Here is a 14354-nt window from a genome sequence, read left to right on the forward strand (position 1 = left end):
GCTGGTGGCCTTCACGATCCTAATAATTGATATCAGAGCTTGATTCTCTCAATTGGATTAACACCCAAGAGAGATTTAATGACTTTTTCTAGCAATCAAGAGGGTCACTCTATCACTCATCCTCCTATATTTAATGGAACATACTATACTTATTGGAAAACAAGAATACATATTTTCTTACTTACTATGGATTTTAATCTATGGAATGTTATTGAGTTTGATTTTTAAAAATTCTCTAAACTAATAAATGAATGGAAAGATCTTGAGAAGAAAATATTTTTTTAAATACTAAAGTTATAAACGCTTTATTTTATGCTTTAGACAAAAATGAGTTTAATCATGTTTGTACATGTAAAATAATACATGATATTTGGCATACACTTAAAGTTACTCATGAAGGCATAAATAGAGTAAAAGAATCTAAGATTAATCTTTTGGTACATAGTTATGAATTATTTAGAATAAAGCCAAATGAAACTATTGGTGATATGTACACCAATTTTATGAATGTTATCAATGGTTTAAAAGATTTTGGTAAAAGTTATACTAATCTTGAATTAGTAAATAAGATTTTAAGATCCCTTCCTAAAAGCTGAGATTCAAAAATAACGGCTATCCAATAAGTAAATGATATGAACAACTATCCTTTTGAACCCACAAGATCTTTAATGACTTATGAAATGACATATAAAGTATATTATGAAGAAGAGAAAAACCTTCCTAAAAAAAGGAAGGATATTGCCTTCAATAATGAGGTATATGACTTACCCGAAATATCTTTATCTTATGATGAATTACTTAATACATTTCATGATTTATACGATGAAGTTAAAATAATTGGTAAGAAATATAAATTACTAAAAAAAGATCATGTATCTCTCTCTAATAAATTTGATATATAAAAAAATAAGTATGATAATTGCATGTTAATATCTTGCACTAAATGTGAAGAGTTAGACTCATTCAAAAAGGAAAATATATTATTACAACAAATATTAAAAAAATTTAAAATTAGAAATAAATTATTAAACATGATTCTTACTAACAAAAGTTATGTATATAGAAAGAAAGGTATCGACTTTGTGAGTAGTAATACTCAACAAAAGCCAACAAAATTCATAAAAGGACCTACACTATATGTTCCCACTAAAGTTAAATATAATTTTTATGAAAAATTTGGTCACTATGCTTACACATGCTCTTTTAAAAAATATAGCTCTTATAAATTAATTTGGATTCCTAAAGAAACTATAAATGATTTGATGCCAAAAGTCAAGAAAGATATATCTATCCATGAAAGACCCAAAGTTAAATGGGTACCTAAAACAAACCCCTCTTTCTTATAAGTATGCCTCTAAACAAGAGCTAGGAGCAAGAGATTGTATCTTAATAGTAGATGCTTGAGGTACATGATCGGAGATCCAACACACTTCTCAAAGCTCATTAGCCAAGATGGAGGATATATCACATTCGGAAATAATAACAAAGGAAAAATTATCGGTAAAGAAAATATTGGGAACAAATCAAATCTTTTGATTGAAGATGTTATGTTAGTAGATGGATTAAAATATAACTTATTAAGCATTAGTCAATTATGTGATAAGGGATATAAAATTAAATTTGAATCTAATTTTTGCATCATGGAGATACTACATAAAAATAAATCTATGGTTGCTTTAAGGAGCGATAATATTTATACTATTGGTCTTGATGATTTTCATGACAAAACTTATTTTTCGATTTTAAACGATAATGCATAGCTTTGGTATAGGAGATTAGGTTATTCAAGTATGAAATTAATCTCACAAATTGAAACTAAAGAACTTTAGTTATTTTTTAATTTTATAAAAATTATCTACATTGATTTCAATAAATTTCCCAAAGATAAGAAAAATAATTTTGATTATGATTTTAAATTTGATAATTTGAATTTGAATTCTTCTCTCCAAAGCAACTTGGACACATTCACCTCAAAAGAAACCTTACTTAAGGAATAAAAATATGTAGATACACATCATAAGGAGCTAATTATTGGAGATATATCAAAAAGATATTGAAACTCACTCTTTGTTGAAAAATATTTATTCTAGGAACTTTTACTATTTGTTCTCGTATTATTCTTTCTTTTTACTAAAGAGAATATTTATCTAAATGAATCATAATCTTTCACTTAACTTTTTGATATTCATGACTTAATATTTATTTTGTATTCGACCTTCTATGATTCTTTCTTTTCGTTAATGACTAAGAAGGCGATTTATCCAAACGAATCATGATTTTTCACTTGATATTTATAACTTGAGATTTATTTTATATGAATCAAGATATTTTATTATTTATTCTGTTATGAGTCTTTTTGCTATTTACTAAAAAGAAGATTTATCCAAATAAATCATGATCTTTCACTTGACTTCCTAATGTTTACGACTTGAGATTTATTATGTATGATTCTTTTGTATTTATGACTTGTAAATTCTAATTTATTGATAACAAATGAGAAAAAGAAGCTCATATTTGTGTTGATGATAAAACAAAAGAAATAGCGATTATGTTAAACAAGGAGACTTATGATATGTTTATAACTTTTCATTAGTAATGACTCATGCCTAAATTTTACTAGTTATTTTTGAAAACTTGATTAAATATTTGGGCTTGCAATGATATATCAATTTGAATTTATCTCAACTTGAATTCAAGAGTACTATCGAAAAAGTTCTATTTTGAATTCAAGATAATCATATTTTTAAGATGACATTTAAAATGAAGTTTTGTTAGTACCCCATCATCAATTGACCTCCATGAACTTATCTTTGATATTAATATCTTTCATGTTATGATTGGAACGTTGATATAAATGGAGAGAAGTAGTACTATGATGCTATGATATCCTTCTCTTCTCTTCGATGATGACAAAGAGGGAGAGAGAAATAGTAGCTTACGTATTTTAAAGAGTAGTAACTTATATATTTCTCCTTTTTGTTGATGACAAAAGGATAGAAGTCGACTCTACTCATTACTGACGTAAAAAATTATGATATCTTAATCTATGATGATTTGAAATTATGCATATGATGTATGCAATGATTACTTTGATATTATGATTACTTTGATTTGGCATTATGTATATAATGTATGCAATTATTACTTTGATATTTTAATTATGCATATGAAGTGTACAATGATTATTTTAATCTTTACAAATGAAAACTGAAATTATATGACATTTGCAATAAAAGTCAGTGTATTTTGATCTTTGCAATGAAAATTGAAATTATACATATAACCTTTGTAATGAAAGTCAACTTTTTATTAAAAATTATTTTGGCTTTAATTCAAAGAGTAGTATTGAAATGTTATCATTTTTTTATTTTAATTTTATTTCAAAATGACATATAGATAGGGGAGTTTAGTTAAACCTCCATTATCAATTGGCTGTCAGCATAAAAAATTGGAGAGATTGTTGAATTCTAGATTTTGATGATAAAATTAATTGATGAGTTTATGAACTAATAAGTATTTGAGATAAGTGATATAGAAGAAACTTCGATCATTAACATGAACCATCGAAAGGCAAATCGTTGAAGCAAGAAAATCAAACGTTGGGTCGGAGGGTATCATGTTAGAGATTGGACGTTGGGCCGGAGGATTAGTCAACGTGCTGGAGGATGGACTTAATGCCATAAGTTTGGGCATAGGGTCAAAAGGATTGGGTATTGCGCCAAGAAGATCGGATATTATGGGAGGTCAACATGCCAATGAATCGAGTAAAACACCGAAGGAAATGATGATGCGCTAGAGGTTCGGAGAAAGTGTCAGATGAATATATGACACGCCGGATAACGTGCTGAAAGCTTCATGATTGCATTTAGAATTGTTAAGTCTTGATCGAAGTTATTTTCAGTCTAATTAAGTTGGTTTTGAGTGTAACCATGCCAACTTAATTAGGAGCCCTTTGGGCCTGAACCAAGGTCGAATTAGGCTTGTTGGAAGGTCAAATTCAATAACTTAGGGTTGGGTTCGGTGGTGGCACCACGAGGCCCAAGCGATGGTACCACTTGAGAGTTGGAAAACATGGGTTGTGCATTTCTGAGAAGTCCAATGGTAGTACCATCCAAGCTAGCAGTGGTACCACCAAAGCCTAGATTCCTGGGCTCTATTCGATGGTAGTATTGTCCAACCCCGATGGTAGTACCACCGGTACCTCAAGACCCATGTTTGAATTTTTGGCTTTATTTTTTAAGCCATTTGGGGTCTATAAATACCCTACTCATGCTTGCATGATGCGGTAGAAATTCTTGAGTATAAAAGTATTGTAAATTCTCTTTAAAAAATATTGAGTATCTTCTTCCTTTAGTGTAGAGATTATACTAAAGAGGTGTGAGGTCTTGTGTAAAAATAAAATGTAAAGGTTTTCTCCTCAGTGGAGAAAAGAGGTGTAAAGGAGAAAAAGAGAAGGGTTGTAACAAGAATAGTTGATCTTCACCCGTTGAAAAGAAGATCAGTAGTAAAAGCTGATGGCCTCGAGAGAAAAGGAATCGGGAGTGGATGTAGGTTAGGACGATCGAATTACTATTAATCGGTTTGTATCCTTCTTGACTTACCTTGTCATGATTTGCTGATTTACTTATTCACTACCCTGACTCATATTCCCCCCTCCCTCCCAAGTAAAATCAGATACTTAGATAAATTTTAAGAAATCAGAAAAGAAATTTAAATAAAAAATCTTAAGTATCTACCCTAATCAATTTAGATAGCATGCTATCTAGATCAATATACAAAAAAATCATGACAATCAAAATTAATTTTATTAACCAATACTCGAATCTTCCTTCCAAAAATTTGGAGTTTTTTTTTTCTGTCTATCTTAAATTTATTTAAAGCAGATTGTTCATCGGTTTTGAGTGTACTTAATTGAGATGTCTAATAAAAAATTTATTTTTTAATCAAAAATATTATCTTGATATTTATCTTTATATTCCTTTTGCACTCAAACTCTTCAAGTATAAGATATAATTTGGGTTTAGCAGCTTCCGTAGTTGTTTCCCCAAAAACTAATAATGCAATAGGATAGGGTGAAGGGTCAACTCAATTGGTGGAAGGTATTGAATCGAAAGAGTCCAATTTTGCCACCATCTCTATCCCAAAAACAATAATGCCATGGAAGAAATTGAAATGGGAAGAGTCCAATTCTACCTACCATTCCACTCAAAGAATCAAGCAATTGAATTTTCTAATGCACATATGACCTTCATCAAGTTGTTCCATGTGGTGTTGATGAAACACAGTCTCAATTTATAATTCTATTTGACCTTGTGCTTTGGTCAAAACAATGAAACCATTGACCTTGTACATTTTTTTGCATTGCAATTCTATTGACCAAAAAGAAATGAGACAAAAGCTTCTTCCAAAAGAAATAGTAAGGTTTGATTTGTTCATGATAAATCAGCACTATATAAATACCTCACATTGCCATCCTTATATGCAAGCAAAATTAGGTTTAGGGTGGCATAGGTCATGGCAAATCAGCACTATATAAATACCTCTCCATAACATGCTACACTTCACTACTTGTGCAGCAACTCCAACAGTTGGATTCTTGGTGATTAAAACTGGTTCTATTATGGCCATCACATTATAATGTCTCTCTATTTGTCTTTGTATCATTGGTTTTACCTGCACTGTCTAAGACAGATAATTCAAACCATCAGGACAGATGGAACGGGTCGCATCAAAATTGTACTACGCTATCAGTTCATGTCACAAGCTGTCTTCATCCACTTCCTGCAATATTCCAAAGAAGAGAGAGAGAGAGAGAGAAGAAGATGATGCCAGGCATGCATGTCACACTTGCATGGGTTGCACACAGAAAACAATTAGCAACATGACAAATTTGGGTTGGACAGTACATACATCCTTCGAAATCAGATTCAAAGGATCAACGAATGCTATTGGAGGAGAGAACCTAACAGCATCCGACACTTCCAAGTGCTTCGAAGCAATAACATCATGAATCATACATCTTTATCAGAATATTATCCCTGAGAAATTGGGTTACCAATAATCCAGACTCAGTAAATTAGATCGATTATTCTATTGGGTTTGGATTGTCATAAATGATATCATATCCAATTTAGTATTCAGATCTAAATAGTCATTCAGGTCTCATTGGAAATTACAACACCACAATATGATCACCATCTATTGATCCTTTCATGTTGCTGTCTTACTTTGGAGTAGTCCAAATCAGATGTAGCTGCTCATGTACTCAATAATGCATAATCCACACATTTGGATACATCGATGACACAAAACGAATCCTCTCATATTGCTTTCCAACTACCAAGTAGTATCCAATCAGTGGAGCTGTTGATGTTGTGTGATTGTGATTTGAAATAGAAATCTTGTCTTTTCTTTTCCCCTCGATTCATAACATTAAATTTCCAAATTAATAATAATATTTTTGGACATATATAGCGAGCAATTTAAATAAGCAAGTCAATAACTCACAATTTGTAGCAAACAAAAATGTAATTCTCATGTTCACAAGTTGCAAGAGTTTGGATCCACATATAGCTAATGCAAGCATTTGTTCTTATTTTATAGGCATGGTGGTGGGCATTTATCATTTATCCATAGAACAAGATATATACATATATATATATATATATATATATATATATATATATATATATATATATATATTGCAAAAAAAAACCTAAGATTATATTAAGAAAAAAACCGAAAATAAGGTATAGTGAGATTAAACCAAAGACTTGTTAGCAACCTCTTAGACTCTTAAAAGATAGATGTACAATATATCTAGTAAATAAAATATAATTTGACACTAAGGTGGAACCCAAAATCAAATCATGTCCTAATTATAAATGAATTCCTTGAAATATTTCTAGAAAATGATGCAAAAGATGAGTAGTGTGATATGTGACAAGCAAAAATAAATTACACGATGAGAGATGATTGTGTCAAAAAACTTGGGAAGGACAAATAATAGTAATGAGAATGCTAACTCGTCTTTCTAACCATGACTTAATTAACTTTAGTTAGTTTAAATAATAATATAATAAATCTAAATAAATAAATATAAAATAACTATGTAAAAATAATAAAATGATATTAGAAAGCTCACTTTGGATCAAAGGATCAAAAATGAAATATGCCAAATATAATAAGGGGCTAGATTAATCATATTCCCCGAATTAATATGGCCTTGAACATTAAAATGGTAGTCAAGCAAATGAGTTATGGTTGCTCCTTTTGGTTATAATACTATTAGATACTACTACGATGAAGATAAAAGAGACAAATAGTGGGGAGGGAATAAAAAATAGATAAGTTAGAGCCTCTGATAACTCTCTCCTCGCATAAGCATCTAAAATAAGTAGATGAAGAAGTTTACCATGCTTAGAAAGGTAAAGTCTCTCATCAGAAAGGTCTCGAAGAGCATAACACAACGAATAGATATAATCGAATTATCATGGGCGTATTACTATAATGACACATTGAAGTAAAATCCAAGATTCAATTTTAGAAATTAGTTGTTGATTCAAGGAATTGAAGGCACAAATGGAAGCAAAAACGGATGTGGATAGAAAAAGAAAAAAAAATTAAATCAAACTTCATATAAACATAACTTGGTATAGGATTATCTGTTGCTGATGATCAAGTATAATTTGGAAATGGCATGATCAACAAATTTTAATATATTGCAGCACTTTATCACCTCGAAAAAAAGGTCATTTTGACCTTTAAATTTATATTAAAGATTTTTTTTATTTTTGAAAATTTATTTTGTCACCATTTTGCATCTAAATGCGATTCTATGGGTGCCATTGTATTGTGCTCTTTGAGATCTTTCTATGAATATATTATTTACTAAAAAATTATGAGTGTGTCAAAAATTATTATATTGATAGGATATATATAATCAATCAATAATCGTCCATCATGGAAACATCATGAAAGACCCGTGAGAGGAAAAAGCCCAAACAACCCTATGCCCACTTGCCTACATAGATAGAGTCCAAGGTAACTCAAGTTAATTACTAAACTACCTCCCCTACAAAATCTTTATGAGATGTTCTGTCTCCTCAAGATTAGGTATAGAAATGTACCCTCAACTCTGAATGGGGGAAACTCATAGTTAGAGAAATGGACCTCAATACTAGCCTAAGCATAGGAGGGATTGGCTCGGGAAGCTTCTTCCAACTCCGATCTTTGTACAGGTAATGACTCAGAGAGAAGGTGTTCTTCACTTCAGACAACTCTGCACATACAGATCAGAGTCACATCGTGCTAACAAAATACATCAATGATATTTTCACCTAATAGTTATAGCATATTCACTTGACTGGGGAGGAGATGCATGAGCACTAATCTTAGTTTAGATAGCATATGAGTAGTCTTGACAAAACCCTTATATGGCTTATCCTTGTATAGCTTATGTATACTTCCTACTATAAGATAGTGCCCATAAATCTCATGATAATCTATTTGTTTATACTTATTTGATTTCCTTATATACACATCCTATTATAAGATGGATGGTGCTTATTGAACTTTGATGAGAACTTTTCTTGAGCCAATGACCTGATTTATTTTTATTGATAAGCCCTAAGTGCAATGGGTTAATTATAAATTATCCCTTATAATTAGTTATTTTTAATATCCTAGTCCTTACACTTTCAAAAGTTACATTAAGATTTTTATATTTACAAAAGTGAAACATTGAGATCACTATACAAAATTAAAAAGATAATTTCATAGAATTAAAAATTAGGAAAGAGAGAGAGGTTTTATTGAAACAACGAGATTAAATGTTTTACTTTCGTAAGAATAAATATTTCAATGTAGCATTTGAAAGTATGAGGACCAAAATACTAAAAGTAACTAATTTTAAAGAATAATCGGTTATTAACCCAAGTGCATTCTTTCTTATCGGTGCTCATTCTTTCTTATCGCTATACATTATTTATTATCAACAGGTTGATTTTGTTAGGTTTTTTCTTGTTTCCAGAATGGGACCTTCTTAACCGGTTATTTCCACCATTATGGGGCCTAAATCTACAACATTTATTATTTTAACAACTAGTTGTTTCTTAAATCTTCATCATTAATATTATTAATCTTAATTATTGACCTTCTTAACTAATTATTTATACTTATTTGATTTCCTTATATACACATCCTATTATAAATAGTGCCTATAAATGTATACCCCAAGATTTATTATTGAACTTTGATGGAAACTTTTCTTAAGCCAATGACACGTTGATCTAAGAATATCTAAACTAATTTATTTTTATTGATAAGCTCTCAATGTAATGAGTTAACTATAAATTATCCCTTATAATTAGTTATTTTTAGTATCCTAGTCCTTACACTTTCAAAAGTTATATTAAGATTTTCATATTTAAAAAAGTAAAACATTGAGATCCATATACAAAATTAAAAAGGTAATATCATAGAATTAAAAATTAAAAAAAGATATTATTAGAATAAGAAGATTAAACGTTTCACTTTCGTAAGCATAGAGACTTCAATGAAACATTTGAAAGTACGAGGATCAAAATACTAAAAGTAACTGATTATAAGGGATAATAAATTATTAGCCCAAGTATAGAACTAGAGAAATAGAATTATTCTTTTCGCTATACATCATTTATCGTGAACCGATTGATTTTGTTAATTCTCATATTTATAAATAATTTTTTATTTATAAATATGAGAATTATTTAATAATTTTTTTAAAAAATTATATTTGAAAGAAGTAAGAAAGAACGTATCCACCTCGCGAGATTTTTGTCGATATAAATTTTAAAAATCTAAATAGAATTTTGTATTTAAATATTTAAAAAAATTGTCTCCGTTAATCAAATATTACTATCTCAGAAAAAATGAGCAGCTATAAGAGTAATGAATTCTTGTACTGAGATCCGTCCTCAATTTTCCAAGGTGTATTCAATAATAAGCTGCTAAACTTGTGGAATGAGTAATGCCCCAATGCCACCCAACAAAAGAAAAAGGAGAGAGAAACCCTCCAAAGTTGAGTGGCCCAGTAAGACAAAATACCCCATAAGGCCAATCTTCAACTCTTGCAGGTATAAGAATAATGAGATGAACCACAAATCATGGCAAAAGAATTCATGCTGGAAGTACTTGAAAAGAATAAAGAGAACCCTCAGATGCTCACTCCTTACAGAGAGATGCATCGAATGCTTGGACCAAGTTGCAGACAGCATATCAGTATAATATAGGATGAAGGACATTTCAAAGATGAGGAAAAGAAGTTGCCTACCAAATGATCCAAAGAGGGCCATGGCATCTACCTCCACTTGCATTTGTTATTTCACTTGGTTGGAATCTCATGGTCATCATGTTTGGCTGACCACAAGTACTCACTCGGATTAGCTTGTTGAATATATCAGACTGCAGAAGATCAACTTTTACACCTGCAAGACCTTTTAAAATGCTGAAATGGACAAGACAATCTTCAGCCACCATCACCCATCATCTTTATTCACATGTGAAGAGAAACAATGTGTTCTCATTTGCTGTCACTGCCAATGTTGTTTCTGCTGCTTGCTCACTAACCATGTCAATGCTATCTATCTGTCTGGTAATCTTCTGTTGCTAATTGGATGGTGAACTATTCCTGCAAAAAAAAGAAACACAATACTGGCAGTAATGAATCTACAATGTAATTGATGTGTTTGAAAACTTTTCTCTCAGTTGTCAACATGTAATTCTAATGCTTTGATTTCCAACATGGTCTCAAACTTTTCCTAATCATGAATATTGATAGCAAGTCGGCAAAAAGCAACACCATCCATAGAATGCCTGATATAATAAAACCAAGTCTCGCCAATACAAAGAAAAAATCTTGTTCAAAAGTGATTATATATTCTATAATCTACAACTAAGTGTCTCCCAAGTATTCTCTGCAGAACACAAGCTTTCACAAACCACTCCAGTTTAGGGTATAAACCTGTTTACACAAAGTGAAGTGGTCTAGCTAGTAATGTGACATAATTGAAGTATACATTTTTGGTGTCTGCAATAGCATGGTAAATGTGAGAATTTTGCGTAAAACTGCTTACTGTTGCAAAGAAAATTCCAATCCAAAGCCAAGAACACCAAGCTTTAGTCCTGTGAGTGCATGCAACTAGTTAGCCGGAAGAAGGAAGAGAAGACAAATTCGGAACGGAACAGGAAAATCCCTAAATGGTTACGAGGAAAACATCCAACAAGGCAACAGATTTTAGAAAGGCCAACCAACATCTATCAACCTATGTAAGTGACAAAATTAAACCAAAAGAACTAAGATAATACCTAAAAAAATTGTCCATGCAAGAAAATAAAATTTTCTTCATGAAGAATGCTTTGAGGCCATGCAGGTACCCTGCAGCAGTAACTGAAGAAATTTCAATCAGGATGAGCAGACCTTTCTGTGGGTGTTAAGAAGAACAGGGTGTCGTAAAACCATAAAGAAACAAAATAACATTCAAGAATTTCTCCAGACCAAGCACTGAAATGCTCTTAATGCAAAATAATCATCAGAAAAATTAAGATATGCGAACAGGTTAGCAAAAGAAAACCAACAACAAAATTTACAATTGAAGTGTGAGTAAAATGATACATTCAGGACAGTATCATGGAAAGTGTTGGGCTCTGATTACCAGTAGTAAAAAAAAATGAAATGATAATGCACATTACCACAAATGACATGATATTTCATTCACTTGAGAAATAATCAAATTACCCAATGGGCTGAAATTGTCCATTACCACAAAATGTCTGACTATGAATGTCAAAGATGGATCTAAAGAGCAAGATATGCTAATATCCAGAAATCCCATCCAGTTGCATAACAGCTACTACCCAATAGCAGTAGATAGCAACATCTCATGCTTTTTTGTTTCTTGGAAACTAACATCACCCAGAGATTGACTACTACAAGTGCCAGAGAAGATATAGATGCTCAAAAGGTGTGTAGTCAACAGTTGATTCAATCTAGATTCTAGTTACTTGTCACCAACTTGGTAAGATGAAATGAAAATGTTCTGAACTTTCTATGATCGACGATATGCAACCTTCAGCTGAACAAATTCAAATTCTTATACAAACAACAAGAAGATTTGTAAGGAATGCCAGATTAAAGAATGCCCTCAAATTTGAACAAAAATTTATCATGAAAATGAAGCCTATTTAATCTGAAAATTGACACAACTTCTAAAAGTTGCATGCGTTAGAATCCCATTCTTGAAAATTGATACAATTTGAAAGAAGAATACAAGAAATGGACAGTGAACGAAGCAAAAAATTGACAGAATACTCACTCAGTCATTCAGGTTATTACAAAAATATGGAAGCTGTAAAGGCCTTCCTAAATAAAGGCTGGGATAAACAATAATACGCATTGAGCCTGCAATAATAATTATGCATGTGTCTTCTGTCACAAAGATCTCGTTAATTCTTTCCAACTAATTAATTCAACTTCAAAGACATACATTTCAGCAGATACTACTACAACATTTCGGGATATTATCTATTTACAGTGAAATCGTATCTTAAGATCACTCACTGCAAACTTATTTATACCGCCATCAAGAAGTCACATCGGTGCCGCCATCCATGTTGATGCTCCGCCTTCGTGAACGCCACCTGAAAACTGAACCTCTTTCGTGCCCACGAGAAAATGCAGCATCAGATTCTGCAATCGACCTTGAAGAAGACGAAGCCGATCGTGACCGCCGAAAGAATGAGAAGAAGTTACGAATAGTCCGACCAATTCCACCACTCTCCCTCAGCCTACTCCTTCTCGAGGTCCATGAGATCCTTCTTGGTGCTCCACTGTGGTTGAATCCACCATCCATCTCAGTGTAGACAACGGGAAACTCTCGTTCCCCTGCTCTTCTGCCCCCTGAGAACCTCCCCACTGCAAACCCTCCACCTGGAAGCCTCCATATGGTGAGACCTACCATCTCCTCTTCGCTCCCGGTGACAGCAGCTTGGTCATCGCCTTCTGCAACCGCAGAACCCCGTTCTTGCACATCGGTAGGCATCTCATGGCGGCAGACAGGGCACGAGTTGCGGAGCGAAAGCCACGGCAAAATGCAATCTTGATGATAGATGTGTTTGCAGGGCATCTCCCGGGCCTCCGTCCCGAGCTCGAAGACATCCATGCAGATGGCGCAATGGCAGTCTTTCCCGATGTGGTCGTCTACGATCTCTATCGTAGGCATCGACTCGATGGCGACCTTTGACGCCGGGGGGCGCTCGCTTCCTCTGTCGTGACCCATGCCGTTGATCTCGATATGGGCGAACTGCTCGAGGAGGCGGTCGAAGCCAGAGCTCATCAGGAAATCCGAGATGCTTTCCGGCAAGGGGCGGAGGCCGGCTGCTGTGCCATCGTCATAGTAAAGCTCGAAGTTACTAGCGGTCGAGCGATCCTCATCACGGTCGCCGTCAGACGCGCCGCGAAGAACGATGACCGGATTGAAGGGTGAGCGGTCGCCGGCAGCCGCACGTCGGTTCTGGCGGAATCTGAGCTCGGATGGTTGAAGTGGGCCGGCCTCCGCGGAGGATCCGTGGCTGCCGAGCGTGAGCGCGGCGGAAGAGGGGAACCCCTGAGGGGGGGGGAGCTCAGCTGCGGGTCCGAGAGGGAGAGGCGAGCCGCCCACCTCCTCGAGGAAGCCACCGTCGCAGTCGGGGCAGACGACAGCGTCCTGCGGCCTTACCCGCACGAAGCGGCTACACCGGTAGCACCAATACATCGACGCCGTCGTCATGGAAGAAGGCATCAAAGCAAAAAACCACAACAAAGATCTAAACTTTCTGAAAAGAAGGAACGAATCTGGTGGCAAAAAAAAATTCCGAAAAAAATCCCTTTTTTTGGAACCAATCCCTCAAAGCAACGAATAAAACGACTCGAATTCGTTCTCCAACCCTAAGAACTCGAAGATTTCCCCAAAAAGAAGGTAAAATGTACCGAATTTGTCATAGGTTCGAGACCAGATCCTTCCAGGGCGGAGGAGAAGGCGGTAGAATTGGGCGGAGACGGAGGAGGTGGTCGAAGAGGAGAGGCCAAAGGGTGGGATTTGTGTAGGGAAACGGGAGAATTGGGGGTTTTATATTCGCTCGACGAAGCATCGCATCGATGGCGTTCGTAACCGCGTGACCGTCATGGCACATGGCGTTACGGAGTTACCCACGTGGTACATTTTTATTGGTCAGATGATTGACGCCGCCAAGATGCCCAACGTTGATACTTTCCGTCCGTCAAAGCACAGAGGACGAACCCGAGCTTGTCTCGAGGAACTGATTACTTTTTGATGGGA

The 14354-nt window shown here is 34.0% G+C and overlaps 1 protein-coding gene across 1 annotated transcript; it reads right to left on the reverse strand.

Moving 5' to 3' along the window:
- Positions 1 to 12478: 12478 nt before the first annotated feature.
- On the reverse strand, positions 12479 to 14111 carry LOC135671077 (probable E3 ubiquitin-protein ligase RHC2A). Its single transcript, XM_065178991.1, has one exon. It carries the CDS (start codon positions 13815 to 13817, stop codon positions 12621 to 12623), a length of 1197 nt encoding a protein of 398 aa, XP_065035063.1. The 5' UTR covers positions 13818 to 14111; the 3' UTR covers positions 12479 to 12620.
- Positions 14112 to 14354: the final 243 nt, after the last annotated feature.

Source organism: Musa acuminata, unplaced genomic scaffold (genome assembly GCF_036884655.1).
Source record: "Musa acuminata AAA Group cultivar baxijiao unplaced genomic scaffold, Cavendish_Baxijiao_AAA HiC_scaffold_1137, whole genome shotgun sequence".
In the NCBI taxonomy this organism is placed as follows: domain Eukaryota; kingdom Viridiplantae; phylum Streptophyta; class Magnoliopsida; order Zingiberales; family Musaceae; genus Musa; species Musa acuminata.

Coding starts and splice junctions, on each gene's coding strand:
- LOC135671077 (XM_065178991.1), bottom strand. CDS start 13,817: ATGCCTTCTTCCATGACGACGGCGTCGATGTATTGGTGCTACCGGTGT.